Consider the following 27957-nt stretch of genomic DNA (forward strand, 5'->3'; position numbering starts at 1 on the left):
CCAGTTTCAAGTGATTATCCTGCCTCAGCCTCCTGAGTAGATGGGATTACAGGCACCTGTCACCACTCTCAGCTAATTTTGGTTTTTGTTTTTGGGTTTTGTTTTGTTTTGTTTTGTTTCTTGAGACGGAGTTTCACTCTTGTTGCCCACGCTTGAATGCAATGACGCTATCTCGGCTCACCGCAACCTCCGCCTCCCAGGTTCAAACAATTCTGCTTCAGCCTCCCGAGTAGCTGGGATTACACACATGCACCACCATGCCCATCTAATCGTGTATTTTTACTAGAGATGGGGTTTCTCCATGTTGGTCAGGCTGGTCTCGAACTCCCAACCTCAAGTGATATGACCACCTCAGCCTCCCAAAGTGCTGGGATTACAGGCGTGAGCCACCGCACCTGGCTAATTTGTGTATTTTTAGTAGAGACAAGGTTTCGCCATCTTGGCCAGGCTGGTCTCACCTCCTGACCTGAAGTGATCCACCCGCCTCAGCCTCCCAAAATGTTGAGATTACAGACATGAGCCACCATGCCCGGCCTCGATACATTTTTTATTTCTGTAGTATCCTTAAAAATATCTTAACCCATTCTATTGCAGTTTTTTATTTGTATTTGCTTCCCATGAAAAAAATTTTGTACAGTTTGTTTGTTTGTTTGTTTGTTTTGAGATGGAGTCTTACTCTGTTGCCCAGGCTGGAGTGCAGTGGTGTGATCTCTGCTCACTGCAACCTCTGCCTACCAGGTTCAAGTGATTATTCTGCCTCAGCCTCCCAAGTAGCAGGGATTACAGACGTGTGCCACCACGCCCAGCTAATTTTTGTATTTTTAGTAGAGATGGGGTTTCACCATGTTGGCCAGGCTGGTCTCGAACTTCTGACCTCAAGTGATCTACCCGCCTCAGCCTCCCAAAGTGCTGAGATTACAGGCGTGATCCACCACGCCTGACCCATATAGGACTTTTGACTTTAACGGAATCATAATTCCACTGTGATATCTAACAGAATTCATAATAATTTTTTTTTTTTTTTTTGAGACGGAGTCTCGCTCTGTCACCCAGGCTGGAGTGCAGTGGCCGGATCTCAGCTCACCGCAAGCTCCGCCTCCCGGGTTTACGCCATTCTCCTGCCTCAGCTTCCTGAGTAGCTGGGACTACAGGCGCCTGCCACCTCACCCGGCTAAGTTTTTTGTATTTTTAGTAGAGACGGGGTTTCACTGTGTTAGCCAGGATGGTCTCAATCTCCTGACCTCGTGATCCGCCCGTCTCGGCCTCCCAAAGTGCTGGGATTACAGGCTTGAGCCACCGCGCCCGGCCTTTAATTTTTAAATGCATGTCTAAATTTCCCCTATTATCGCAAATCCCCAATCCCAGCACTTTGGGAGGCTGAAGTGGGAGGATCATCTGAGGTCAGCAGTTCAAGATCAGCCTTGCCAACATGGTGAAACCCCGTTTCTACTAAAAATACAAAAATTAGCTGGATGTGGTGGCACATGCCTGTAATCCCAGCTACTCGGGAGGCTGAGGCTAGAGAATCGCTTGAACCCAGGATGCAGAGGTTGCAGTGAGCTGAGACAGTGACATTCCACTCCAGCCTGGGCAACAGAGCAAGACTCCGTCTTGGGAAAAAAAACAACAACTTGATTTTACACATTTAAAAAATATAAATTATACTGATTCCCTGATTCCTAAGGGACATCTCTTTTTATTTTTATTTATTTTTTGTTTTTTATTTTTTTGTGAGATGGAGTCTCACTCTGTCGCCAAGGCTGGAGTGCAGTGGCATGATCTCGGCTCACTGCAACGTCCACCTCCCAGGTTCACACCATTCTCCTGCCTCAGCCTCCCGAATAGCTGGGACTACAGGGGCCTGCCACCACCATGCCTGGCTAATTTTTTGTATTTTTAGTAGACATGGGGTTTCACCATGTTAGCCAGAATGATCTCTATCTCCTGACCTCAGGATCCACCTGCATCAGCCTCCCAAAGTGCTGGGATTACCAGCGTGAGCCACCGCGCCCGGCCTTGATTTTTAAATGTATATCCATAGCGTCAAATAATAGACACTAGAGACTACAGAAGGTGGGAGGGTGGGAGATGAGTGAGGGATGAAAAATTACCTGTTGGGTATAGTGTTCCCTATTCAAGTTATGGGTGCACTAAAAGCCCAGACTTCACCACTACGCAATACACACATGTAAAAAAATCTGCAGTTGTACCCCCTGAATATATAAAAACTTTAAAAATTTTTTAATAAAGGGAAAAATTTAAATAAAATTTGAAACTCATGGACAAATGTACATCCATAAAATAGCCACTTCAAAGCTGAATGATTATTACTTCCTTTATTTATAGACTTAAAAAAAATAAATTGGCTCTCATTTTTCTTCCTTCGTCCAATCTCCAACAGATTGAAGAAGAGATGTTGGCTTTGCAGAATGAGCGCACAGAACGAATACGAAGCCTGTTGGAACGTCAAGCCAGAGAGATTGAAGCTTTTGACTCTGAAAGCATGAGATTAGGTTTTAGTAATATGGTCCTTTCTAATCTCTCCCCTGAGGCATTCAGCCACAGCTACCCAGGAGCTTCTGGTTGGTCACACAACCCTACTGGGGGTCCAGGACCTCACTGGGGTCATCCCATGGGTGGCCCACCACAAGCTTGGGGCCATCCAATGCAAGGTGGACCCCAGCCATGGGGTCACCCCTCAGGGCCAATGCAAGGGGTACCTCGAGGTAGCAGTATGGGAGTCCGCAATAGCCCCCAGGCTCTGAGGCGGACAGCTTCTGGGGGACGGACGGAGCAGGGCATGAGCAGAAGCACGAGTGTCACTTCACAAATATCCAATGGGTCACACATGTCTTATACATAACTTAATAATTGAGAGTGGCAATTCCGCTGGAGCTGTCTGCCAAAAGAAACTGCCTACAGACATCGTCACAGCAGCCTCCTCACTTGGGTACTACAGTGTGGAAGCTGAGTGCATATGGTATATTTTATTCATTTTTGTAAAGCGTTCTGTTTTGTGTTTACTAATTGGGATGTCATAGTACTTGGCTGCCGGGTTTGTTTGTTTTTTTAACTTTTGGGGAAATTTTGAAAAGTGGAGTTGATATTAAAAATAAATGTGTATGTGTGTGTATATATATATACATATATACACATATATTATGCATGTGGTGGAAATAATTGGCTAGATAGGGGATTTTTCTGAACATGGCAAAAATAAAACACAGCAAAGTGGCTTCAGTTATCACTTTTGGGTGTCTGTATCGTAAGAAGTTTTTGAAAAGATGTAAAGCCTTTTTATCCCATATCCCAAATTCTTATGAGCCACTCACAGCAGGCAGCATATGTTGAAATAAGTTATTACTGGTACACACCTGCATCCCCTCACTAATATATTTATTTGTTATTAAATTGATCTGACTTCTCAGCCTCATTTGGACTAAAAAAAGGAAGCAGAAATCCATGAACACATTACTTCTCGGCCTTTTGGCTAAGATCAAGTATAGAAATCCATGAACACTAAACGACTGCATTGACTTTTTCAGAGAGTAGAAAACAACCTAGTTTTTTTTTTTCCTGAATGCTTCATAGGCTTGTGAGTGATTTTTGTCCATTCAGTTGTGCCTTCTTTGTATTACGATAAGATGGGGGTACTTAAGGAGATCATAAGTTGTGTGGATTGCATTAACAAATCTGTGAGCCTTCAATGGGGAAGACCAGAAGGGTGAGAGGGGCCCAGAAAGTTCATATGGTGGGTATGTCCCGCAGCAGAGTGAGGTGAAGCTTACATGTCCTGATGTTTTGTTGCTTATACTGTGATATCTCATCCTAGCTAAGCTCTATAACGCCCAAGACCCCAAACAGTACTTTTATTTTGTTTGTACAAAAAGAAAGACATATAGCCAATACAAATCAAATGCCAGAGGTATTTGAATGATGCCATATTTGCAAATTGCCATCTATTGAAATTCTCATCACACTACATAGACATAATTATTATCTCCTTTTGGCTTATGTGATTTTCTGTTTACAAGTAGAATAGCCAATTATTTAAATGTTTAGTTGCCACAGTGAACCAGGAGTCACTGAGCCAATGACTTTACCAGCTGCTGACTAATCCTCATCACCACTGTAGATTTTGCTGCATGTGCAGGTCCTCTATTTTTAATTGCTGTTTTCATTGCTGCAGTACTTTACAAACTTCTAGTTCGTTGAGGCTTAGTGGCCATTTGGCATCAAGTTAACATCACACAATAGGAAACACCACTTCCACAAGTCTCAAGCCTCAGTGCTAAAGTACTACTGAAAAGGAACTAGGAAGTTTGGCCAATTAAGAAAAAAAAGTAAAAGTAAGTTATAGTGGTCAGGGAATCTCTTGACGAAAGCTAACTCTTTTTCAGGGGGCACATGTTTTGTTTTGTTTTTTGTTTTGTTTTGTTCTGTTTTGTTTTGTTGTACAATGAAGGATGAACCCAATGCTAAAAAGTCAGTTGTTTTGTTGGTTTTCCATTTTTTGTATAGAAATTGAGTTGGAGGTGGGTAGGAAGCTGTGAGTATGACTTGAAGAAAAATATCCTTTTCAGTGACAAATCAGAGTTTCTTACAAGTTACTGTCCTGCTCCCTTCCAAGTTGTCTTGAAGAATCCTTGCTGCTAACTCTGGATCCTGCTTCTCCTATAGTCAGGGGGCTCCAAGGTAGAACTCTCTTAAGTCCCTCTCAGTGGCACTCTTTGCCTAGACCAAACTAATGACCAAATAGTAATCAATCTATCGCTGTTGAAATCCTGGTTTTCTCAACCAAATTTTAAGTCTTCCCCAGATATGTCAGTCGAGTTGCCATGAATCCTCGCCTGTAGGAGTTTCTGAGATTCAGGAAACTGGAAGGAAATTAATGTTTTAATGTAAATGTTTTTAAAACCAAAATCACCATAGAGTTCACACAAAATTTTAGGCAGTGTTTCAAGAAGCACTCTTATGTGTTGTCCTTTCGGCCATGCTCCAGGTCACCAGTTTTTAGGTAAATATGACATGTACTTAAAATATCAGTGAAAGGGGCTTTTGGTTGTCTCAGTATCTTTTTTGCATTCAGGTATTATAGTGTTTCCAACAAATTGAGAAATCTACGTATTTGGTGTCAAATGATAAGAGAGAGCTTTAGAATTTAATAAAATATCAAAAATATAATTTGATACCCTTAAAAATTTTTCATAGATCTGGCTGCTCTGTACTACTGGATGGGTGGAATAGGGAAGCAGATTAGTTTTGCATACAAAACTCTTTCAAACCCAAAATACTACTGGTGGTACATTTTAAAGTCCAGTTGTGGACTTAAATTTAAGTCAAATTGAGTTACTGAGTCCATTCAGATCTCCAGTAGGGTTTTTTATCTTATGTAATTATTTGGCCACCTGTTTTACATGTAGATCATGACTCTGCCTGGATTTTACCATTAAGTTAATTTTAAAGTATATATATAGTTTACAAAAATGATTCAAATTAATTGCTTTGTATATGTTTGTGAGATCTAGCTTCTGAGGAATCTCATACATGGTAGGAACCATCACAGAGTAAAGCTTGTAGCAGAAAAATTGGAAAGGTTTCGAGATATCCTAGGGAAAGAGCAAGCACTCTCTGGGGAATCAGTGGGCAAATATCAATATTTGATCAAATTAACACTACCTCCTTCCCAGTGTTGGTGTTCACTCACTATATATGTCTTTAAGAAAATTAAAAGTGTGGAAAATTTGTGTAGCATATCAAGAAGTTGTAAATGCTATATCTGGTATCCAGAGGCTGGCTGTAAAAAGTTCCTTGGTGTCACTCTATCTCCCATTTTTTTGGTTAGCATTTTAAAAATGCAAAGCCACATACTTTGAAATATATTATTCCAAATTGAGCTCCCTTCCCTTTGCACATATTTTTTCCTCCCCTTATTGAAGTCAGCTCAAACCCCAAATTCTAGTATCCAGAAGTATTTTTGTTTGTATAATGTTATCTGAAAAATGTGTTTATATTATATTTTCAGAGCTGCAATTCTTATTTGCCATTTCAATACCTACAGATAAAGAGTCTTACATTTGAAGCCACACACACTGGTGTAATATGCTTAATACTCTAGGTCAAGGATTTGTTGGTAAATGGAACATTTTAGCATAGTCATTATGATATTTGGTTGCCTAGACATCAGGCAAACATTCAGTACACTAAAGAAACTATCCTGGACACTCCCTCCCACCTCCACCAATTTTTTTCTCACCCCCTTTTCAAAAATTGAAAACTCTATGAGTGTCTTTTTCAGACCATAAAGCAGACTTTAGTGACTTTCTATTTCTGTAAATACTAAATGTCTGGCATTTTAAACTTTTATAGAATACATTGTGTTGGACACTGGAATAATACTATTTATTTTCACCTGTGAAAAATGACTTCATTGTACTTGAAACACCTCCTTTGCATTTCTTCATTTGTGCCATTCACTAGTGGAAATAAATTGTATTATACCATGATCTACTGGCTTTTTAAAACTGTGTTAAATATGCACATTTTTGGCACAGCTATTATCATTTGTATGTATATATTGTATATACATATAAGTGTGTGTATAGATAGATGGATGGATGTAACTCATACTGTACATTTCCATCAGGGCACTTAAAGTTCTGTTATTTTTGTTTGGTTTTGTTATTTCAGTCCTCAGTTAAGGCAAGAATGCATGTGTTTCTTAAGAATGTGTACTCTGCGTTGATATTTATGAGAAGGTCATCATTAGATGCAGTCTTTTCCTTTTTAATCCCCTCTTGGCATTTGTGTGAGTGGAGAGGACGTTAAATAAAATTTGGAATCATAAGTTGCAATGCAGTAAAATGGTGCTGGGGAAGGAGCCAGTTAGTGTTTCTGTAAGTTTGTGTTGTGATGCAATAAAAGATAAGTAATGCAGAGAGAGATGAACCATGGAAAGTAAGAACACTGGTGGTGATTCCTCTGCAAAGATGATTACATCACACAATCTTCATGTGCTTTCTGTATGTATTTCTTAGTAGTGATACCATTGATCCTCTTACTTTTTTTACTCCATTAATACTAATAATTATATACTTTGCTGAGGATCAAAACAGCCAAGAAAGGAATTACTGCTAAAACATCTAAGATTCTCCTAAACTGTAACGTCAACAGGAAATGGCCACTGGGAGAGAAGGATTTGGTATTGGGTGAGGGGCTTTATCCCTTTACCTGCCTCTTCTTGCTTGCTCTAATAGTTCTTTGTGCACCTTCCACCACTTCTGAGCCACTACTATTCAAGTAGAGATTTGCCCCAACACATGAACTTTTTCCTTGGAGGTTTAAATGGCCCTGCGTTTTGTCCTATGCTCACAATGTGAAGTGTCTTGTGTATTCAAGTCAAAAAATAGTATGTTTAAGGTATATAAGTGTGAATCTCCTATAATGATGGAAGAAGATATTCTCTTGTCTTAGATAGAAAAGAGCCTTCTCTAAGAGCAGTGTCAAAACTTGGGCTGTCATCTTTGAGCTGTTTACCAAAATGCAGACCATTATTGAAGAAAAACAAATTCTCTATTTTGTTTTCCCCCATCTAACATGATAGTGCCCACAACCAGGTTGTAGCATTGCCTTTTAAAAGAGACTCACTCACTCTTAGTTTTTAAGAACTGGAAATTTCCCATCCTCAGATTCCTTCAAGGATGAAGAGTTGGCTGTACACTTAGCAGACTTGCCTCTTATATGCAAGGACTACTGATTGAAGTCTGTTTTGCTGTGTCTGGTTATGTTGTCTGCACTTTTATGAAATCACTACAATAGGTCTGCATTGGAAATGACAATTTGTAAAGAAGTAAGTTTTATTAAACACTGTCTAGAAAAAGAAAGTGAAGCTGAGAACTCTTCCTTTATTGTACTTTTATATTTTCTGCTGAATTCTGGTAGTTCCTTTAAAGTCATGTTGACTAATGTTTTCCTCCTTGTTTGTATTCAGATTTCCAAAATTTCACTCATACAAGGGAAGAGACTCCATCTGGCTTAATAGTAGTCTTTAAATCATAAGAAATATATAAATTAGCATGCACCTTATCTGCCTGTTGTGGGTTTCTTAAACTTGCACTTCCTACCCACCCAAAGACAGATATCCTTTAAAGAAAATAAAGGCAGAGAATTAAAACTGGGGAGCCATTTACTATGTCACCGTCACTGTTAATTGTTTCCCAGCAATCTAAACTTTCTGAAGTTTCAGAGGTTTTTTTTGTTTGTTTTTTTGGGTTTTTTTTTTTTTTTTTGTATATATGTCTGTGTGATTGTATTGTATTGTTTTGTTTTTAAATATACAAGGAATTCTTTAAGTAGAGAAAAAGGTTAATCCTCACTGAAACACCAGGATGCCCACTGGATATACTAATCTGAACATCTGTAGGTAGTTTGCCATGAAAAAGTGGAGAGAAGATGAGACTTTTAAATGAATGAAAAAGGGTATCTTGATGCCCAGAATTCCCCCCAAAGTACGGGTAATTCAACCTGCACAGTTTTGTTTCACTCAAAGTATTTAGCACTTGTGAGTGAAAAATCATGTAATTATCTGTAAATATGTAGCTAACAAATTGACCTAGTTTCTGTATTTTTTTGTTTTTGTACTAAAGTTTATAGGTCTGTGCCAGCTAGAGAGAAGTTGCTGTCATTACCAGTTGTGGTCCTAGCATCTAACCCTGAAACCATCCTAGGTGACATTTTTAGAATTAATACTTAAATGTTGTTAAACAGGGGGAAATAAAGCTTAATCATTGGTCAGGTTTGAGATCTTTTGCAGTGAAATAACTTTATTTAATATAAATGATCACATGTCCTCAATCATGAATGAGGTAGGGAGCCTCTCTCCCCCAGTGGCCATGTTTACAAAAGTGTGTTTTGTCTATAAAGTGCAAGTGTTTTAATGTTTATGTAAATTATGCAGGTGATAAAATGGTTTGGAACTGTTTATTGGGCTCTTTAACTGAATTTTCAAATGAAATGAACTATGCTTATTGCTGGCACATTGATCCCATTTCTGGAACATTACGTATGTTCTTTTGTCATTACCCAATTTAACCTCCCTTTCTCTGATATGCCTTGTAGCCAAAGTATTAAAGGCTGATGAACATAGACGAGGGAAATGCATTTCTTAGAAATCCATGAACTCTCAGTTGTATGCTTTCAGTACTCGTGTTAATATGTTTCTATGGCAACTCTGAGGTCAGTGGTTTAGAAATGAGATACCAGTGTTAATGAAAAGTGTGTGCTCTTTGCTTTTGCATGGCTTGGCTTAGTATCCAAGGTGTATTAGGGCCACTTGAAAGCATGAAGACCAGTTATATAGGGAACAGGATTCTCTCAGTGGCACATTTTGCTTTTTCTGAGCCCCAAATACATTGCCTGGGCATGAACATAGTTACCATAAATTGCACATGGTCATGGAGTGAATTATGTGACTTTAAAGGAGGTAACTGCCCAACATTTGCTGATTCTGGGTGGTCTATGTGACCGTTTGGCACGTATCCAAAAACCCAGAGGCTATTGGAACCCTTCCAACCCTTTTTCCTTTGTCATAGACAAGTGTATATATAACTTATCAAGATGTTGGTTGTCCTGGTGTATTGCCAGACAGCTCTCTTTTGGTTCCCATTCCAAATGTGCTGCTGTCCTTCTTTGCATTTCACAATATCAAAGAAACCACCACCCTTCTTCATAACAGCATTTTATGCCTTTTATTCCACATTAAATGGGAATTGTGCCTACTTAGGAGTGCCCCTCCAATTAATTACATGCGTCCAAGAATAATCCAAGCCAGAGACACAAGGTGGGAAAACATTTCAAACAAACAAAAAAAAGTCCTCTTAAGGCCAGTAATTTATCTGCAAAGGTATTTTATCACACCTTGACACCTTATATATGAGCCTGTTAGGAGTTGCAGGTGGTTTCATTGAGTAAAATCCAAGAAAAGAGAAGGATGTGTGTGTGGGGTTTCTATTAGAAGATAATTTTGTTCCCATTTTACCTTTCCTTTTTCGATCCTTCTCTGCTAGAACAGGTTAATTCTCCAAATCTTTTTTTTTTTTTTTTTTTTTTTTAGGGAAATTTTTACAAAAGCAATGGTTGGATGTAAATAACATTTAAAGTATACTGCACATAACTTCCCCGGACTGTTCCAATCTGATAATTTGTAAATGCTTTAGAGTTTTTTAAATTAACACTTGTGTTGCTAAATCCTATTTATGTAAATCTGCTAAAGTTTTTTAGCCCACTTAAAACTTAAGACAACCATTTAAATAATGGATGGGTTACTATAAGCAAATTAGCTTTCAGAACCCCCTTGTTTTAGTATATGAAAAAGCCTAATGCGCATTAATGAGGTTGAAGAGACTATGAGAAATATGTATAGTGTATATTTTAAAACAGCTTTGCTTGTATTGTGAAGATTTAAAAACAAACTTGAGATTTCTAACGTAACTATTAACACAGTTTTAACATAAGTTATCCCACTGGGTTTAAGAGCATCTTGAATGTATAATCCTTTTTGTAACCCAGGTTGGTTTCTACTTTTACCAGTCACCCAAACGTATTTATGTTTTTAGTTTTATGTACTCATTTCCCTTTGTTTTCCTCAAACAGCATGATTTTTTTTTGCACATGTAGAAATTTTTTAAAAGAAAGAAATTAGTACATCATTTTCTCTGGATTTTCTTCACTTCCGTCTTCCTTTCTACTAACCCCTTCCTTAAAGGCCATATCACTCCATTTGCATTATTTGTGCAAATGCCAGGGTTGGTTTTTATTTTTATTTTTGCTATTTACCTAAAAAAAGAAAATGCTTCGGTCAATTGCTTTTTTATTTAAAAAAAAAAAAAAAAAAGAAAAGAAAAAAAGCTGTAACCTTATCATTTCTGAGTAGACCATTGAGAGATGAATGCACACCTGTAATAGCCCAGGACCAGCTCTGGTGGCTAAAGGGAATATGTTAACTAAGCAAGAGGTTCTTTTCTAAAAGTGGTATCTGTTATCCACAATGTATTTCAGTTATTCCCACAAGTCAGGGGTCCAGATAAAATGAGGGTTATCAGCTAACTGATATGCTATCATTGAGGTTCATCAATGAATTTGTACATTTCTAGTTCCCTTTGGTGAAGGGAAAAATGATGATTTTGCAAGACCTAGATTTTGGCTTGGTTTCTTGCCTCCTTTTTTGGCAGCCTTCATCTTCTCATCTCCCAAACCCCTTGAGCCTGTAGGGTTTTCATAGTGGACAAAGAACTTGTGGTCTTTTAAAACTGGGACTGATATTTTTTTGAGAGAGTATCGTGTTGAAAGTGTGATGTTCTACCACTTTACCAATAACTAATTTTAAATACACACTGTCCTCTCGATTTTTGGACCAAACAGACGCTCACAGTGGAGGCTTATCAAGGGTTGCATTGGGGAAGAAGCCTCTCCCTTTCTGTCAGCACCAGCTGGTAAAGGTGACTGTACAGATGTGCATTTTCCTTTTGGTATAAATGGTCCACAGCACTAACTGGTAAGGCTTATTGTACAGTATATTGTCAGTATTCTTCTGGTTCAGCATACCTTATAGTTCATATATAACCTGTATTAATTGTATAGATCGTGCATTTAAAGCTGTTACCAAGTTGTCAGAACATAAGAGCGAAAACAAGGTCATATGTAATATTTTGTTTGTAAGTATCCTTTGTATCATAGCAAAGGAAATGTTTAAAAAAATCAACTGTAATAAAGTAATTTTAGTACACAGTGTCTGTCCAGTTTTTTAAAGCAATTTTATTCCCATGAAGATAAACTCTTTCTGTTGAGTGACTGTTGGATAATTACTGAACCTTAGGCAGTGTGCTGAATGTTGGGGTTACAAAAATGGGATTACCACTCAGACGGTAAGAGTGTACCATCTGATAAAGATATAAACCCTCGTCCGGGTGTGATGGCTCTCGTCTGTAATCCCAGCACTTTGGGAGCCTGAGGTCAGTGGATCACCTGAGGTCAGGAGTTCGAGACCAGCCTGGCCAACATGGTGAAACCCTGTCTCTAGTAAAAATGGAAAAATTAGCTGGGTGTGGTGGCGGGCACCTGTAATCTCAGCTACTTGGGAAGCTGAGGCAGGAGAATCGCTTGAACCCGGGAGGTGGAGGTTGCAGTGAGCTGAGATCGTGCCACTGCACTCCAGCCTGGGTAACAGAGTGAGACTCCGTCAAAAAAAAAAAAAAGAAAAGAAAAAGACATAAACCCTCTAGGCTAATTGGCTTGCCTCCTGTCTGCCCAGAGTGAAGTGGCCTATTGTGTTCTGGGTGTGAGATTATTCTAGTTGAAATTCTGACTGCTTGATCCAAGTTTTTAAATTTTATTTATACCTTGTGGTCTGCATAACTACAGCTCCGATACATGGAGCCATAAATGTAAGCAGTTCCCTTGGGTCTTGCACAAAGCCTCAAAAGGTAGTCTTATCTGGGCTTATCTCCCTAGATTTGAAAAATCACATTTTAGCCCTGTATGGGGGCAGTAAGCCATCAAATCAAGTCCTATTTAAAACCCTGTGACTTTTTTTTGTCAGAAGACTAATTCAGAGGGGGAAATGCTTAGGGGCTGGGATTTATGTTTTTTAATTTAAAAAGAAAATATGGCCGGGCGCGGTGGCTCAAGCCTGTAATCCCAACACTTTGGGAGGCCGAGGCGGGTGGATCACGAGGTCAGGAGATCGAGACTATCCTGGCTAACATGGTGAAACCCCGTCTCTACTAAAAATACAAAAAAAAACTAGCCGGGCGTGGTGGCGGGCGCCTGTAGTCTCAGCTACTTGGGAGACTGAGGCGGGAGAATGGCGTGAACCCGGGAGGCGGAGCTTGCAGTGAGCCGAGATCACGCCACTGCACTCCAGCCTGGGAGACACAGCGAGACTCCGTCTCAAAAAAATAAATAAATAAATAAATTTAAAAAAATTTTAAAAAAAGAAAATATGGCGAAGCATGATGGCTCAACCTGTAATCCCAGCACTTTGGGAGGCTGAGGCAGGCAGATCATCTGAGGTCAGGAGTTTGAGACTAGCCTGACCAACGTGGTGAAACCCCATCTCTACTAAAAATACACGGTGAAACCCCATCTCTATTAAAAATACAAAAAGTTAGCCGGGCATGGTGGCGGGCACCTGTAGTCCGAGCTACTTGGGAGGCTGAAGCAGGAGAATGGCGTGAACCTGGGAGGCGGAGCTTGCAGTGAGCTGAGATTGTGCCACTGCACTCCAGCCTGGGCAACAGAGCAAGACTACATCTCAAAATAAAATTAAATAAATATATAATAAAAATACAAAAATTAGCCAGGTGTGGTGGCACATGCCTGTAATCCCAGCTACTCAGGAGGCATAGGCAGGAGAATTACTTGAACCTGGGAGGCGAAGGTTGCAGTGAGCCAAGATCAGGCCACTGCACTGTGACCTGGGTGACAGACCGAGATTCCATCTCAAAAAAAAAAAAAAGAAAATAGCTTTTGGGTTTTTTGTTTGTTTTTTGTTTTTGAAGCAGCCTCTCTCTGTTACCCAGGCTGGAGTGCAGTGGTGTGATCTTGGCTCACAACAACCTGTGCCTCCCAGGTTCAAGTGATTCTTGTGGCTCTCAGCCTCTGAAGTAGCTGGGATTACAGGTGTGTGCCACCTCGCCCAGCTAATTTTTGTATTTTTAGTAGAGATGGAGTTTTTCCATCTTCGCCATGCTGGTCTTGAACTCCTGACCTCAGATGATCCACCTGCCTCGGCCTCCCAAAGTGCTGGGATTACAGGCGTGAGCCACCACACCCAACCAAGAAAACAGTTTTAAGTACCATTTTTTAAAGTATAATTTAGGGTACCTACCATATTGAAAAGAAGACTTAAAGTGGCAGTTTTTTAACTCCTAGGATGTCGATATTAAACTTTTGAGATTAACATTTATATAGTGTTTAATTTGCTTGCCTCAAACAGCTGTGTGGCAGCCAGATGCAGTGGCTCATGCCTGCAGTCATACCACTTTGAGAGGCTGAGGTGGAAGGATTGCTTGAGACCAGGAATTTGAGACCAGCCTGGGCAACATAGTGAGACCCTATCTCTACAAAAAAATAATAAAAATATTAGCTAAGCATGGTGACACATGTCTGTAGTCCTAGCTACTTGGGAGGCTGAGGTGGGAGGATCGCTTGAGCCTGGAAGGTTGAGGCTGCAGTAAGCCGTGATCATACCACTACATTCCAGCCTGGGTGTCAGAGCTAGACTTTGCCTTGCAGAGCCAGAATTAGACCCCAGACCTCATCTCCAGTATTTTCAACATACCCACCTGAATTTGGAGTAACTCAATGGGATTAAAACACAAGATTTCTACGGCATAAAGGTTCACACCTATAGTTCCCCCTACTCGGGAGTAGGATGGGATGAGGTGGGATGATTGCTTGAGCCCAGGAGTTTGGGGTCCAGCCTGGGCAACATAAGGAGATTCCGTCTCTAAAAAAAGATTCTGGCCGGGCGCGGTGGCTCACGGCTGTAATCCCAGCACTTTGGGAGGCCGAGACGGACAGATCACGAGGTCAGGAGATCGAGACCATCCTGGCTAACACGGTGAAACCCCGTCTCTACTAAAAAAATACAAAAAACTAGCCAGGCATGGTGGCGGGCGCCTGTAGTCCCAACTACTCGGGAGGCTGAGGCAGGAGAATGGTGTGAACCCGGGAGGCGGAGCTTGCAGTGAGCTGAGATCCGGCCACTGCACTCCAGCCTGGGTGACAGAGCAAGACTCCATCTCAAAAAAAAAAAAAAAAAAAAAAAAAGAATTTAAAATCTATCCTACCTGATTGTAAAAGAAATTTGAACATAAAATTAGTCATGGGAGGCCGGGCACAGTGCCTTATGCCTATAATCCTAGCACTTTGGGAGGCCAAGGCGGGTGGATCACTTGTGGTCAGGAGTCTGAGACCAGCCTGGCCAACATGGAGAAACCCTATCTCTACACAAATACACAAATTAGCTGGGTGTGGTGGCGTGTGCCTGTAGTCCCAGCTACTCGGGAGGCTGAGGCAGGAGAGTTGCTTGAACCCAGGAGGTGGAGGTTGCAGTGAGCTGAGATCACGCCACTGAACTCCAGCCTGGGCAACAAAGTAAGACTCTGTCTCAAAAAAACAAACAAAAAAAATTAATCAGCTAGCTTCACAGCCCTTATGCCATCACCTACATCACGTGATGTCAGCTGCAGAATCAGGGTCTTCCTGTATGTATCCTGGGCAATTAATAACTTTACCTTTTGCCACCCTATTTTCAGATACTTGTTCTTAACGGATACAGGGAGAGAAAGGCTGCTGAGGGTGTTAGCTCTGTGCAGGCTGTGCAGTGAACTTTAAAGAGTGCCATTTATAGATAAATGTGCATGGCTCCCCTCATGCAGTTGTGCACCCCGCAGCTCTGAAGAGAGATTCCCTGAAACCCCCACCCTTTTGTTAAAATCCTTTACGTTTTGGAGTTCAAAATGAACATTGTTTAGTACCATCTCAGACAGTGATTAGGAAAAGGCAAATAACATATGGCATAAAGAGCACTAATTTGGGTCTGGTCTTAGCCCCATCACTAACTGTGAGATCTTAAAAGTCACATCCTCTCTGACCTTCATTTATTTATTTATTTATTTATTTATTTATTTTTTGAGACGGAGTCTTGCTCTGTGCCCCAGGCTGGAGTGCAGTGGCGCGATCTCAGCTCACTGCAATCTCCGCCTCCCCGGGTTCACGCCATTCTCCTGCCTCAGCCTCCCGAGTAGCTGGGAGTACAGGCGCCCGCCACCTCGCCCGGCTAATTTTCTTGTATTTTTAGTAGAGACGGGGTTTCACCGTGTTAGCCAGGATGGTCTCGATCTCCTGACCTCGTGATCCGCCCGTCTCGGCCTCCCAAAGTGCTGGGATTACAGGCTTGAGCCACCGCGCCCGGCCCTCTGACCTTCATTTATAAGAAATAGAAATGCAGATGGTTTTTGACCAAAATTGATTTGAAACCGATAAGCTGTGACATGGTATCAGTGCGTGTGTACATATATGGGGGTGGGGATGGGGAGAGTTTGCCCTCAACTGGGCAACCCAAACCCAACCTATGAGGCTCAAAGGTGCTGCTCTTCCAGGCCCTTCCCAACTTTGCAGTGCAATTAACAGCTGGAACTTCTTAGCCTTATAAGATGTTGATCAGAGAATAAAGATTGTGATTTGAAAGCAGATGCCACTTCATCATGGAGGTCTTTGAGCTCTGGCTGAGGAATTAAATAGAGTCTTGGAGAATGGGATCCGTATGCTACTAACTATCTCATTATATCCTAACAGACCTTATAAATTAAGGCCTATACACATTCCCAGTCTTTTCATATGGAACAACTCATAAAATAACTTTCTCAGGGTCACTTAAGTCATCGATGAAGTAGAAACTGGAACCCACATCTCCAAACTATTACTTCAGTATCCTATCAACACACAAACACCATTTGTCCACTGAATAATGTATTTGTTGTAGGTACCATCAATTATCAGGGAATTGTACGCCTGCTGGGAAATTATTAGCCCAGAACAGGAGGCCTGGTTACTGATTAAACAGAGATGCTACTGGTTAGTGTTAGGCCACACGAGGCTAGATCTACAAAAGTGAGGCAACAACCAGTGGATAGAGAATGTGCAGTGAGGCTCTGCTAAACGCCACAGCAGGCAAGCATGGCTTAGTACACAGAGGACTTCAGAAGATAAACAGCACATATTTGTTTCTGGAGATTTAAAAAATAGTAACATTCCAGTGTTACAGGGAGACTGATTTACTATTCAGAGACAAATAAGTTGGAGAGAAATGTTTTGTTCAATCATACTAAATACTAAGGCAAGGTATTGCATTATTACAAGGAAAGACTACAGGGACTAGAGACTTACTTTTGATGCATGAGTATCTTATTGTTTCAATTAAGTATCATTTTACCTTCAAAACTTTAGCTCTGAGCAATTGTGACTAGAGCATAATCATTGTATATCTTAAAAATATATTCTGAGGCCAAGTGTAGTAGCTCACGCCTATAATCTCAAGTTTTTGGGAGGCCGAGGTGAGCAGATCCCTTGAACCTAGGAGTTCAGTTGAAGACCAGCCTGAGTAACATAGTAACAAACCCTATTTATACAAAAAATACAAAAATTAGGCAGGCATGGTGGTGTGTGCCTGTAGTCCCAGCTACTTAGGAGTCTGAGGTAGGAGGATCACCTGAGCTCGGGAGGTCGAGGCTGCAGTAAACCATGATCACACTACTGGGCACTCCAGCCTGGGTGACAGAGCAAGACCCTTTCTCTAAACAAAATAAAACACTCTGGCAGGAATGGTGGCTTATGCCTGTAGTACCATCACTTTATGAGGCTGAGGTGGGAGGATCACTTGAGCTCAGGAAGTTGAGGATGCAGTGAGCCAAGATTGCACCACTGCACTCTAGCCAAGGTGACAGAGCAAGACCTCAAACAAGCAAACAAAAGCCACAGACACACACACTCACTCTGGTCACTATAGCAGGGCATTAAAATTTATGTTATCTCTCAACTCCCAGGATCCTGGTCAGGTCTGTGGTTTTCTGATCCTTGAGTCCAGAAACCCACCTTAAGTTGTTACACACACTAAGATCATTAGCATTATTTATTTTAATTCACAGACCTTAGAGGAGAAGAAACTGGATATCTGATCTAGTTCATCCTCATTTCTTGCCACATGTTATCTCCATGATATGTGCCAAGGGGCAGTCTAGCTTGAATATCCCACTGATGATGGAATTATCATGGGAATCATGGGATAATAATCATGGGATTATCAGTGGGAATATCCCACTGACGATGAAGGAAACTTACTGTTTCCTGGGGCATTCATTTCGTCTCTGAGTACTTGGACACTCCCTATATACAACTTCTCAAGCCTTCCTGAATGCAATCTTATATCTGCAAATTGTGATAATGAGTCAAAGCAATTTCTGGTGTCATCCTTTGTGGCTTGACTGAAAAATCACAAATACTCCTTTTATTGGCATTGTTACCAAGTTCTACCAGAGTGGCCAAGTGTATCAGCTTGTTTAAGCAGGAAGAGGAATTCATGCTAAAGTTCATCTCTAAAGGAAGATACCTCGGCATTCATTACTAACGGTGACGGATTGAGAAAGGATCTTGTGGTTTGGGATGGAAGATGAATACAGAAGAGTTTCTGACTCTAGGTGGTTCTGAGGTTACGTTTAAAGTCAAGGTGACACTTCCTTGTTTTGAGACCTTTTTTCTTTTTTTGAGACAGGGTCTTGCTCTGTTGCCCAGGCTGGAGTGCAGTGGCATGTTTACAGCTCACTGCAGCCTTAACTTCCTAGGCTCAAGTGATTCTCCCACCTCAGCCTCTCTAGTAGCTGGGCATACAGGCATGCGCCACCATACACGGCTAATTTTTGTATTTTTTGTAGAGACAAGTTTTCACCATGTTGCCCAGGCAGGCTGGTCTCAAACTCCTGGACTCAAGCTATCCATCTGCCTCAGTCTCCCAAAGTGCTAGGATTACAGGTGTGAGCCACCATGTCTGGCCAAGGCCCCCTCCCCTCCCCTCCCCTTCCCTTCTTTCTTTTTTCTTTTTCTTTTCTTCTTCTTCTTCTTCTTTTTTTTTTTTTTTTTTTGAGATGGAGTTTTGCTCTTCTTGCCCAGGCTGGAGTGCAATAGTGCAATCTCAGCTCACTGAAACCTCCACCTCCCAGGTTCAAACAATTCTCCTGCCTCAGCCTCCCAAGTAGCTGGATTTACAGGCATGCACCACCATGCATGGCTAATTTTGTATTTTTAGTACAGACGGGGTTTTCTCTATGTTGCTCAGGCTGGTCTCGAACTCCCGACCTCAGGTGATCTGCCTGCCTCGGCCTCCCAAAGTGCTGAGATTAGAGGTGTGAGCCACCGCACCCGGCCAAGGCCTCTTTTCATCAGTATCCAAGTCTTAGGATATTGTCACTCAAAACAGAGATGATGGCTTCTCAGAGAATTTAGTGCTGTGTTTTTCAACTGTCATCTCCAGCCAAGCCACCCTGGAAATCTATATATAAATACATAAAATACTAAATTATGAGAATTAAGTTATAGCTTAGCACAATCTTGATATCAGAGATGAGAACTTAGAACTCACAGAAACTTTCAGAAGCAGTTGTCTGCTTTCCGCATTCTGATCCATGGCTAGAGACAGAGGACTCAATTGCCACTTCTGAATTAATGCCTCCCTTTAGTCATTGGCTTTTTGTTTTATTATTTTCATTATTATTTTGAGACAGGGCTTTGTTGCCCAAGATGGAGTGCAGTGGCGCAGTCTTGGTTCACTGCAGCCTCTGCTTCCCAGGCTCATGCGATTCTCTCACCTCAATCTCCCAAGTAGCTGGGACTACAGTCATGTGCCACCACACCCAGCTAATCTTGTATTTTTTGTAAAGATGGGGTTTCACCATGTTGGCTAGGCTGGTCCTGAACTCCTGGACTCAAATGATCTGCATGCCTCGGCCTCCCACAGTGCTGGGATTACTGCACTTTGCAGTGAGCCACTGCACCTGGCTCGTTTCCTTATTTGTATTAATTTTTTAACCTTACCATTTGAAGATGTTGGTAAATAACGGACACCAAAAAGGAGGCAAGCAAATAATGAGGCCTGAAGATCACTGAAGACCCACCACCTGCAAAGTCCACCTCAGTGGTACTTCTTAGATGTTTGGGAGGGGCTCACTGAAGTCTCGACCTCCAGGGCTGAAGCAGTGCTACCACCTCAGTCTCCCAAGTGGCTGGGACTACAGGGTGCACCACTATGCCTAGCTAATTGAATTTTTTGTAGAGATGGGGTCTTGCTATGTTGGCTAGACTGGTCTCAATCTCTTGGCCTCAAGTGATCGTCCCACCTCAGTCTCTCAAAGTGCTGGTACTGCAGGTGTGAGTCACTGTGCCCCGCCTATTGGTTGGTTTTGTTGTTTGTTTCTTGCTTCCTCAAACTCATAACTTGCCATTTTGTTCAAGGGCCACCCGTTCGTAGAACAGTGTGCCTGGGGCTCCTCCAGCTGGCTTCACACAATTAGCTATTTACCAAAGCAGAATTCACCTGTGTGATTCTTGAATCATTAGGCTAAAGGACAGGGTTATCCAAACTTTCCTGCTTGAACAGAAACTACACTTTCTCAGCAAAACAAACAAACAAACAAACAAACAAAACAGGCATTTCAGCCCTAGTCTTCAAGTAGTAATGGGAAAATGAGAGAATGTTCTTGGGATATGCAGTGGGTGCATCTAGCACAAGAGCCATGGAAGAGGAATACTTTAGGTTTCAGGTCACTGGAGTTCAGGGTTCAAAGGAATTAATGGAACCTCAACTGGGGCTGATTCTGCCATTCTTCACACTGTAACTACAAAGTTTATACATTTCTCTCCCTGGAAAACTTTTTTTCCTATCAAAAGGGAAAGGAAAACCAACCCTATTTATCCAAAAGCTATTCTACTGAAGAACCAGAGTCCTGCGATATCTGGATAGTTTCTAGAGAAACGATGCAGATTTTCACCCTTACGGACTCTTTAAGCTTTAGGGTTTAAAAACCACTAGGCTGCTTCCCATTTTGCAGGGCAACTGGGACTGCAAGACCCTAATTAACTGAAATCCCTACTATTCCAGATGTGGAGGGCAGCTGGTGGTAGGGGATGGCCAGATGGCAGTAAATATCCCTCACCAAGCCTTACACCAAGGCTGTTGTTCACAAGCAGTAGAACAGCTTCTGTAATTTCAGTTCCTTTTTATTTATCCTGCTTAGAAATGGCAAAAGAAAGTCAGATGAGGAATGTGGAGGAGGAGAAACAAGAAGTGTTTTTTTTCTTTTTTTTCTTTTTTGAGACAGAGTCTCACTCAGTTGCCCAGGCTGGAGTGCAGTGGCGTGATCTCGGTTCACTGCAAGCTCCGCCTCCCAGGTTCACGCCTGAGCCTCCTGAGTAGCTGGGACTACAGGCGCCCACCGCCACGCCCGGCTAATTTTTTGCATTTTTAGTAGAGACAGGGTTTCACCGTGTTAGCCAGGATGGTATCGATCTCCTGACCTCGTGATCCACCTGCCTCGGCCTCCCAAAGTGCTGGGATTACAGGCATGAGCCACCGTGCCTGGCCCTTTTTTTCTTTTTTTTTGAGATGGAGTCTCACTCTGTCACCCAGGCTGGAGTGCAGTGGTGCGATCTCGGCTCACTGCAAGCTCTGCCTCCCAGGTTCACACCATTCTCCTGCCTCAGCCTCCTGAGTAGCTGGGATTACAGGTGCCCACCACCACGCCCAGCTAATTTTTTGTATTTTTAGTAGAGATAGGGTTTCACCGTGTTAGCCAGGATCTCCTGACCTTGTGATCCACCCACCTCGGCCTCCCAAAGTGCTGGGATTACAGGTGTGCACCACAGCTCCCTGCCAGGAGGGAGATAATTTTTCACAACAGGATAATGTGCCTTAGACAATCGAGTGTTGTCTACATTTCAGTGCAGATTCTTGGAGTTATTTCAAAGTTTCTTCTGATTTGATCTAGAAGAACAAGGCTGGGGCAAGATTATCCAAACCTGAAATCATGGCCTCAGGAATACCTTTATGCCAAGTCTTGGGATGTGGGTTTTGGTATAAGCAGCTCTTTTCTTTACAACTGCTTTGCTGTTTGTGAGGTCAGAACAGGAGCCCTCTTTCTCAATGACGATTAAAATAAAACTTCAGGGTAAAGTTTTTGAATCTTAGCAACACATGGAAACATATGTCCTGTTGCCAAAAAAATTTTAATTGCCTAATCCAAACCAGAATATTTAGATCAACTTGTATACTGTATCTTCTCTGATGTACTATCTCTAGTCCTCAGCATTATTCTTCATAAAACCAAATACCCACTTAGTTGCTGAGTGGCCAGATCTAAGAGGAAGCTTCTCTGCCTTTAAAGGGATGGCCTTTTGAATAACTGAGCAGACAAAACATTGTAATGTGAAATATTTGTAAATCACTGGTCAGCTCTAGTCAACCTCTTGGTGCTTTTGTTTCCTCTGGTTCCAGATGTGTCTCCTGGCTCTGGAAAGGGAAAGGCCAGTAGTAGCATCAGAAAAGGGAGCAACTAACTAGAAAACACCTAAGTTATGAGGTTTGTACTTTTCCTGATTTAGAGAAAGTCCACATCTCAGGAGATAAACAGCTCTGGCTGCAGCTCTCTGGAGTAATCCCCTGAAATGGTGCCAGAGGGAGCATGTAGGGTAGCCAAGATTCTGACTCCTTGAATCATGGTCTAGCAAAGCCCTCAGACCCTGCATGAGAGCGCTTCCTATTTGTAAAATACCCTTGGGATCTCTTCAGTGAGGCTTGGGGGCCAGGTCAGCCCCATTCCCAGCTGGGACTTGCAGAGCTCCTCTGAGAGACTGGACCTTCACATTCCTTGAGATGGACGTTCACATTCTCTAACTGCTGGGCCCTCACCAGCCAGCCCCACTGCCTCTGCGGCCCTTCTCACACACAAGCCTGCTGCCGCAGGTGCCAGAGCATTCGGTCAAAGCAGGGCGCCACAACCACAGAGCAAATGAGGGAAGTGGGGCCGAGACACAAACATCCTGTCCTAATGACATCAAGTGGCTCCAGCTTGAGAATCGGGGTCACTGCCCTATGACATACACAAACGTCTCATCCCTCTAGTCACTGCCAGTAAGAGGGCACTTTCTCCTGTGTCCATGGGTTGAAAAAGTGCCATCCTTTGGCTTGTGATGTCAGTGATAGGAGACAGTGACTGGAACACTCCGCTGCTGACCGGATGAGTAGGGATATGCTGAGCAGAGGCCAGGCAGGAGATCTGCTGAGGATGAAGTGAGCGCAGGCTCGCAGGGCATTCCATCTCCTTCAAGGCACCAGTTTAAGAGAGAGGGACTGAATGAGGAGCACAGAGCCGGAGCTCCCTCCGTTCAGTCCACCCCATCTTTCCAGGACTCTCCCTTGCCCAGCTCTGTTTTTCTTTGCAGGACTTGGGGGTTCTTGGGCCAGGTCTCTCATCTTGTGTATGATCGCTTCCAGCTAAAGATCTCCTCCAGGTTGGAAGAGGAAGCGACCTCTCGCCTCTGCAAGGCTCCCCCGCGACGACGGCCCCCAAGGAAGGAAGCTCTGTGCCTGCTCAGCCCTTTCATCCTCTCCTCCATTCGGAAGAACTCAGTCAAGGCCCGGAAGGACTCCAGGATGACCTCGTGGCTCCAGGCTGGCAAGGGCTCCTGGCGCAGGAAGCCACAGTGGCCTCCGTGGCGGCTGAGCAGGAGGAAGAAGTAGGGGTTGCTGTGGAAGAGTTCAGTGGTCAGAGTGTGGTCTGGGGGTCCACACACGGGGTCGTCAGCACTGCAGATACATAGCACAGGCACGGCCGCCTCGTCCACATCCCGGAGGGGGTCGTTGCGGTCCCAGTAGGTATCCCAGCTGATGGGGAAGCTTTTGGTGTGGCAGAAGAGAGCCTCCTCAAACTCTCGAAGGGAACGGCTCCTGAACAGTCTGCTGGTGTCCACAGTGTCCTCCAGGGCTGTGGCATACCTGGCAGCGAGTTGTTGGGTGGGGAAGGTGGGAAAGAGAGGGAAGAATGAGAACATCAGGTGACAGCAGATGAGATAGAGAGACAGCCCGCATTCCAGATCTGGCCACAGAAGCTTTCTTTGGCCATTTAGGGCTTTGAAAAAATTTCATTTCATGGCCATCATTTAAAACCAGATGAGGCTGGTTGCGGTGGCTCACACCTGTAATCCAAGCACTTTGGGAGGCCGAGGTGGGTGGATTGCTTGAGTCCAGGAGTTTGAGAACAGCCTGGGCAACATGGCGAAAACCCATCTCTAAAAAAAAAAAAAAAAGAAAAAAAAATTAGCCTGTTATGGTGGCTCAAGCCTATGGTCCCAGCTACTCAGGAGGCTGAGGTGGGAGGACTGCTTGAGCCTGGGAGGTCAAGGCTGCAGTGAGCTATGACTGTACCATTGCATTCCAGGCTGGGTGATACAGACCCTGTTTAAAAAAATAAACAAAATAAAATAAAATAAAATAATAAAATCAGCCAGGCACGGTGGCTCACGCCTGCAATTCCAGAACTTTGGGAGGCTGAGGTGGGTGGATCACAATGTCAAGAGATCGAGACCATCCTGGCCAACATGGTGAAACCCCAGCTCTACTAAAAATACAAAAATTAGCTGGGTGTGGTGGTGCACACCTGTAGTCCCAGGTACTCGGGTGGCTGAGGCAGGAGAATCGCTTGAACCCGGGAGGCAGAGGTTGCAGTGAGCCAAGATCATGCCACTGCATTCCAGCCTGGTGACAGTGAGACTCTGTCTCAATAAATAAATAAATAAATAAAATAATAAAATTAGAAGATTTCACATAAAATGCGGGTGTCTGGCTTCTCTAGGGAAGTGGGAAGATCCAGCCACATGGGTGGGCATTTCTCAGCACAACAATGGGTTCCTCCTCCCTCCTTCTTATGTGAAGACGGTGCCCACTAGGCCTGTCATTCACAGCATCACTGCACCTGCCGATGTGCCCTAGGGGCAGCATTTGACTTCACAGCTGCTGACAGTTCTCCTCCTAACCGCAAATTCTGGCCCTCTGTAGAGAACTTGCTATGAACTGTAACCTCCTGAACTGCTCCTAGAAGAACTTGTTGGCTCAGAGTATCCAAACCAGCAGGTGACACGTCTGCTAATCATTCATATTTGACTTTAGGTTGCATTCATTGTTTTTATTTTTTTATTTATTTATTTTTTTTGAGACGGAGTCTTTCTCTGTCGCCCAGGCTGGAGTGGAGTGGCGCGATCCCCGCTCACTGCAAGCTCCGCCTCCCGGGTTCACGCCATTCTCCTGCCTCAGCCTCCCGAGTAGCTGGGACTACAGGCGCCCGCCACCTCGCCCGGCTAGGTTTTTTTTGTATTTTTTAGTAGAGACGGGGTTTCACCGTGTTAGCCAGGATGGTCTCGATCTTCTGACCTCGTGATCCGCCCGTCTCGGCCTCCCAAAGTGCTGGGATTACAGGCTTGAGCCACCGCGCCCGGCCTATTTTTGTTTTTTTAAACTAACATCCTGTCCTGGTAATGTCACATGAGTGTGATGTTGATCAGGTATAACTGGGGTAGATATTCCTACAGAGTGTGCTGCCTGGCAGAGGAAGCAATTGAGTCTGTAATTTACTGGGTGGATTCCTAAATGGGGGCCTCAGAGCAACTGCTTTGGGTAACAGAGAACATCTATGCTGTTTCTAGCCCCCTGGAGAGGGTTTGGCATTCTGACAAGGAGGCCAGGATGGGCAGCTCCGTCTTTTGAGTAGCTCAATCCAGCCTCAGTTGAAATTAGATGTTCATCTCTGACCAGGCACAGTGGCTCACACCTGTAATCCCAGCACTTTGGGAGGCCAAGGCAGGTGGATTCCCTGAGTCCAGACATTCAAGACCAACCTGGACAACATGGCACAATCCCATCTTTACAAAAAATACAAAAATTAACCGAGCATGGTGGCATGTGCCTGTAGTCTTAGCTACTCGGGAAGCTGAGGTGGGGGTCTGACCCCCACACCCCAAGTCTTTCTGCTACACCACACTGTTGCCATAATGACTTCGACCTCATTCTGCCCTCTCCTAAGAAAGCCAGAGTGCAGGCTGGGAATGTCACCTGAGTCCAGGAACTCAAGGCTGCAATGAGTGGTGATCCCGCCACTGCACTCCAGCCTGGGTGACAGAGTAAGATCTTGCCTCAAAAAACAAACAAACAAAGAGCTGGGCACGGTGGCTCACACCTGTAATCCTGGCACTTTGAAAGCTGGGGCAGGCGGATCACTTGAGGTTAGGGGTTCCAGACCAGCCTGGCCAACGTGGAGAAACCCCACCTCTACCAAAAAATATATTAAAAATTACCTGGGCTTGGTGGTGCACGCCTGTAGTCCCCAGGTACTTGGGAGGCTAAGGCAGGAGAATAGCTTGCACCCAGAAGGCGGAGGATACAGTGAGCCTAGATCATGTCACTACACTTCAGCCTGGGTGACAGAGTGAGACTCTGTCTCAAAATAAATAAATAAATAAAATAAATAATTTTAATAAATGCCTGTATGTGTGTGTGTGTGTGTGTGTGTGTGTCTGTGTGTGTATATACATATATATATATTTTTTTGAGACAGGGTGTAGCTCTGTCACCCAGGCTGGAGTGTAGTGGCCTGACCAAGGCTCTCTGCAGCCTCGAACTTCTGGGCTTGGGTGATCCTCCCATCTCCACCTCCTGAGTAGCTGGGACCACAGATGCATGCCACCACACCCAGCTAATCAAAAAAAGAAATTTTTGTAGAGACTGGTTTCCCTATGTTGCCCAAGTTAGTCTCAAACTCTTGGGCTCAAGTGATCCTCCTGCCTTGGCCTCTCAAAGTGCTGGTATTACAGGCGGGAGCCACTGCACCTGGCCTCAAATGCTACCATATTTCTGATTCTTGTCACCTCCAGGCTTAGAGACTGTGAGTAAACATTCTGGGCAGATAATCGTTTGCAGTGGCTTCCGGAGTGCTCTTTGCTGAGTTGTCAAGCTGCAGGCTAAGTGGTAAATGTCAGGTATCTCTGCTGTCGTGGGCCAGGTGCTCAAATTGCTAGGATACAGCCGGGGGTGCTGAGATGAGGCAAGGAGCCGGGGCAGGAGTCCCTGCTCTAGCACAGTAATACCGATGACCTTTAAACCCGCTTCCCCGGTTCTGTCTAGATTACAGGATTTGGAAGGCTTTGGAAGATGCGTTCAGAGAACTTTGCCCAAACTAGCCCACGCCTGTTTGTTCCAATGCTATGCATAGCTGTTTCTGTTTCTTAGCCAGCTCAGGCCCTCTATTCCTTCCATTCTGGTCTGCGGCCTCCGTTACCCACCTGCTGAGGGCGATCTTCTGGTGGATCAGAAAGCCCCGCTCGTAGGGCCAGGGTAGGCCAGTCTCGAACCACTCGCGGCAGCGCAGCACGGGTGAGATGCAGGCAGCGCCTGTCACGTAGCTGGAGGAGCCGCACTCGCCCAGGTAGGACAGTAGCAGCGCCGAGCCCGAGCCTTCACTCACCGCGAACAGCGGCGCCGCCGGGTGTCGGAAGCGGATGTATGTGACCGCCTCCTTGAGGTCGGACGGGTCCCCGAAAGGCTGCAGCCGGGGGCTGACCAGTGGGCAGCCGTGGTGGCCGCGACGATGGAAGATGACCGGGTAGTAGCCGCGCTCCAGGGCGAGCAAGCAGAGGCCGAGCACGTTGCGGGTGAGGCGACCCCACGCATTGGGGATCACCAGAAGCACCGCAGGAAGGCCCCCGGCGCTGGTGATCCGGCGGCCCCTAACACAAGGTCCCACCACCCAGTCCAGGGCCACCAGCCCATCGTCCGCCAACTGTAGGTACTCCCGGGCCAGCTCAGGCCCAGGCGCCACGGGCAGGACGAAGTGGCAGAGGGTCTGCAGGTGGGGCCCGGAGAGCCAGGAGCGCGGGCCGGGCTCCAGTGCCGCCGAGCGCCGCAGCGCGCGCAGCAGGCACTGGGCCAGGGCCGACGGCTTGCAGACAAGGCTGCACCCGCCCGGCAGTGGCTCGCTCCTGTCGCTGAACTGGTCCCCGGGGGCTCCGCCGTCCGCCTCCTCGTCGTCTCGGTCTTGGGCCCCCGGCAGGGTCCCCTCTCCGACGGCGCGCCCCCAGGGTCCCCGGAGCCGCGGGCTGAGCAGGCGGAGCAGGGCGAGCACGGCCAAGATGAGCGCGAAGGCGGCGCCCCATGGCGGCATGGCGAAGCCAGAGAGCCCCGGCGGGCGGCGGGCGGCGGGCGGCGGGCGGCGGGCGGCGGGCGGCGGGCGGCAGGGCCGTCTACTCCACGAGCTCCGCGCTTTGCCCGCGGCTCCACCCGCCGGCGGCGGCTGCCCAGGGCCC

At 44.5% G+C, this 27957-nt stretch overlaps 2 protein-coding genes across 6 annotated transcripts in view; one reads left to right on the forward strand and one right to left on the reverse strand.

Moving 5' to 3' along the window:
• The window catches only part of TAOK1 (TAO kinase 1), a 167021-nt gene extending 160751 nt beyond the window's left edge, over nt 1-6270 (forward strand). For all 5 annotated transcript variants that reach the window (XM_045375199.3, XM_045375198.3, XM_074018926.1 and 2 more), the window contains one exon: nt 2402-6270. In XM_045375199.3, coding sequence (XP_045231134.1) covers nt 2402-2863 — 462 coding nt within the window. In that variant the 3' untranslated portion in view covers nt 2864-6270. The remainder of the gene's footprint in view (nt 1-2401) is intronic.
• A 14541-nt stretch (nt 6271-20811) lies between these two features.
• On the reverse strand, nt 20812-27921 carry ABHD15 (abhydrolase domain containing 15). Its single transcript, XM_005583305.5, has 2 exons — nt 26938-27921; nt 20812-23602 (listed from the first exon to the last, which is right to left on the reverse strand). Exons 1-2 carry the CDS (start codon nt 27813-27815, stop codon nt 23077-23079), a joined length of 1404 nt encoding a protein of 467 aa, XP_005583362.2. The 5' UTR covers nt 27816-27921; the 3' UTR covers nt 20812-23076.
• Between the last annotated feature and the right edge of the window lie 36 nt (nt 27922-27957).

Source organism: Macaca fascicularis, chromosome 16 (genome assembly GCF_037993035.2).
Source record: "Macaca fascicularis isolate 582-1 chromosome 16, T2T-MFA8v1.1".
In the NCBI taxonomy this organism is placed as follows: Eukaryota; Metazoa; Chordata; class Mammalia; order Primates; family Cercopithecidae; genus Macaca; species Macaca fascicularis.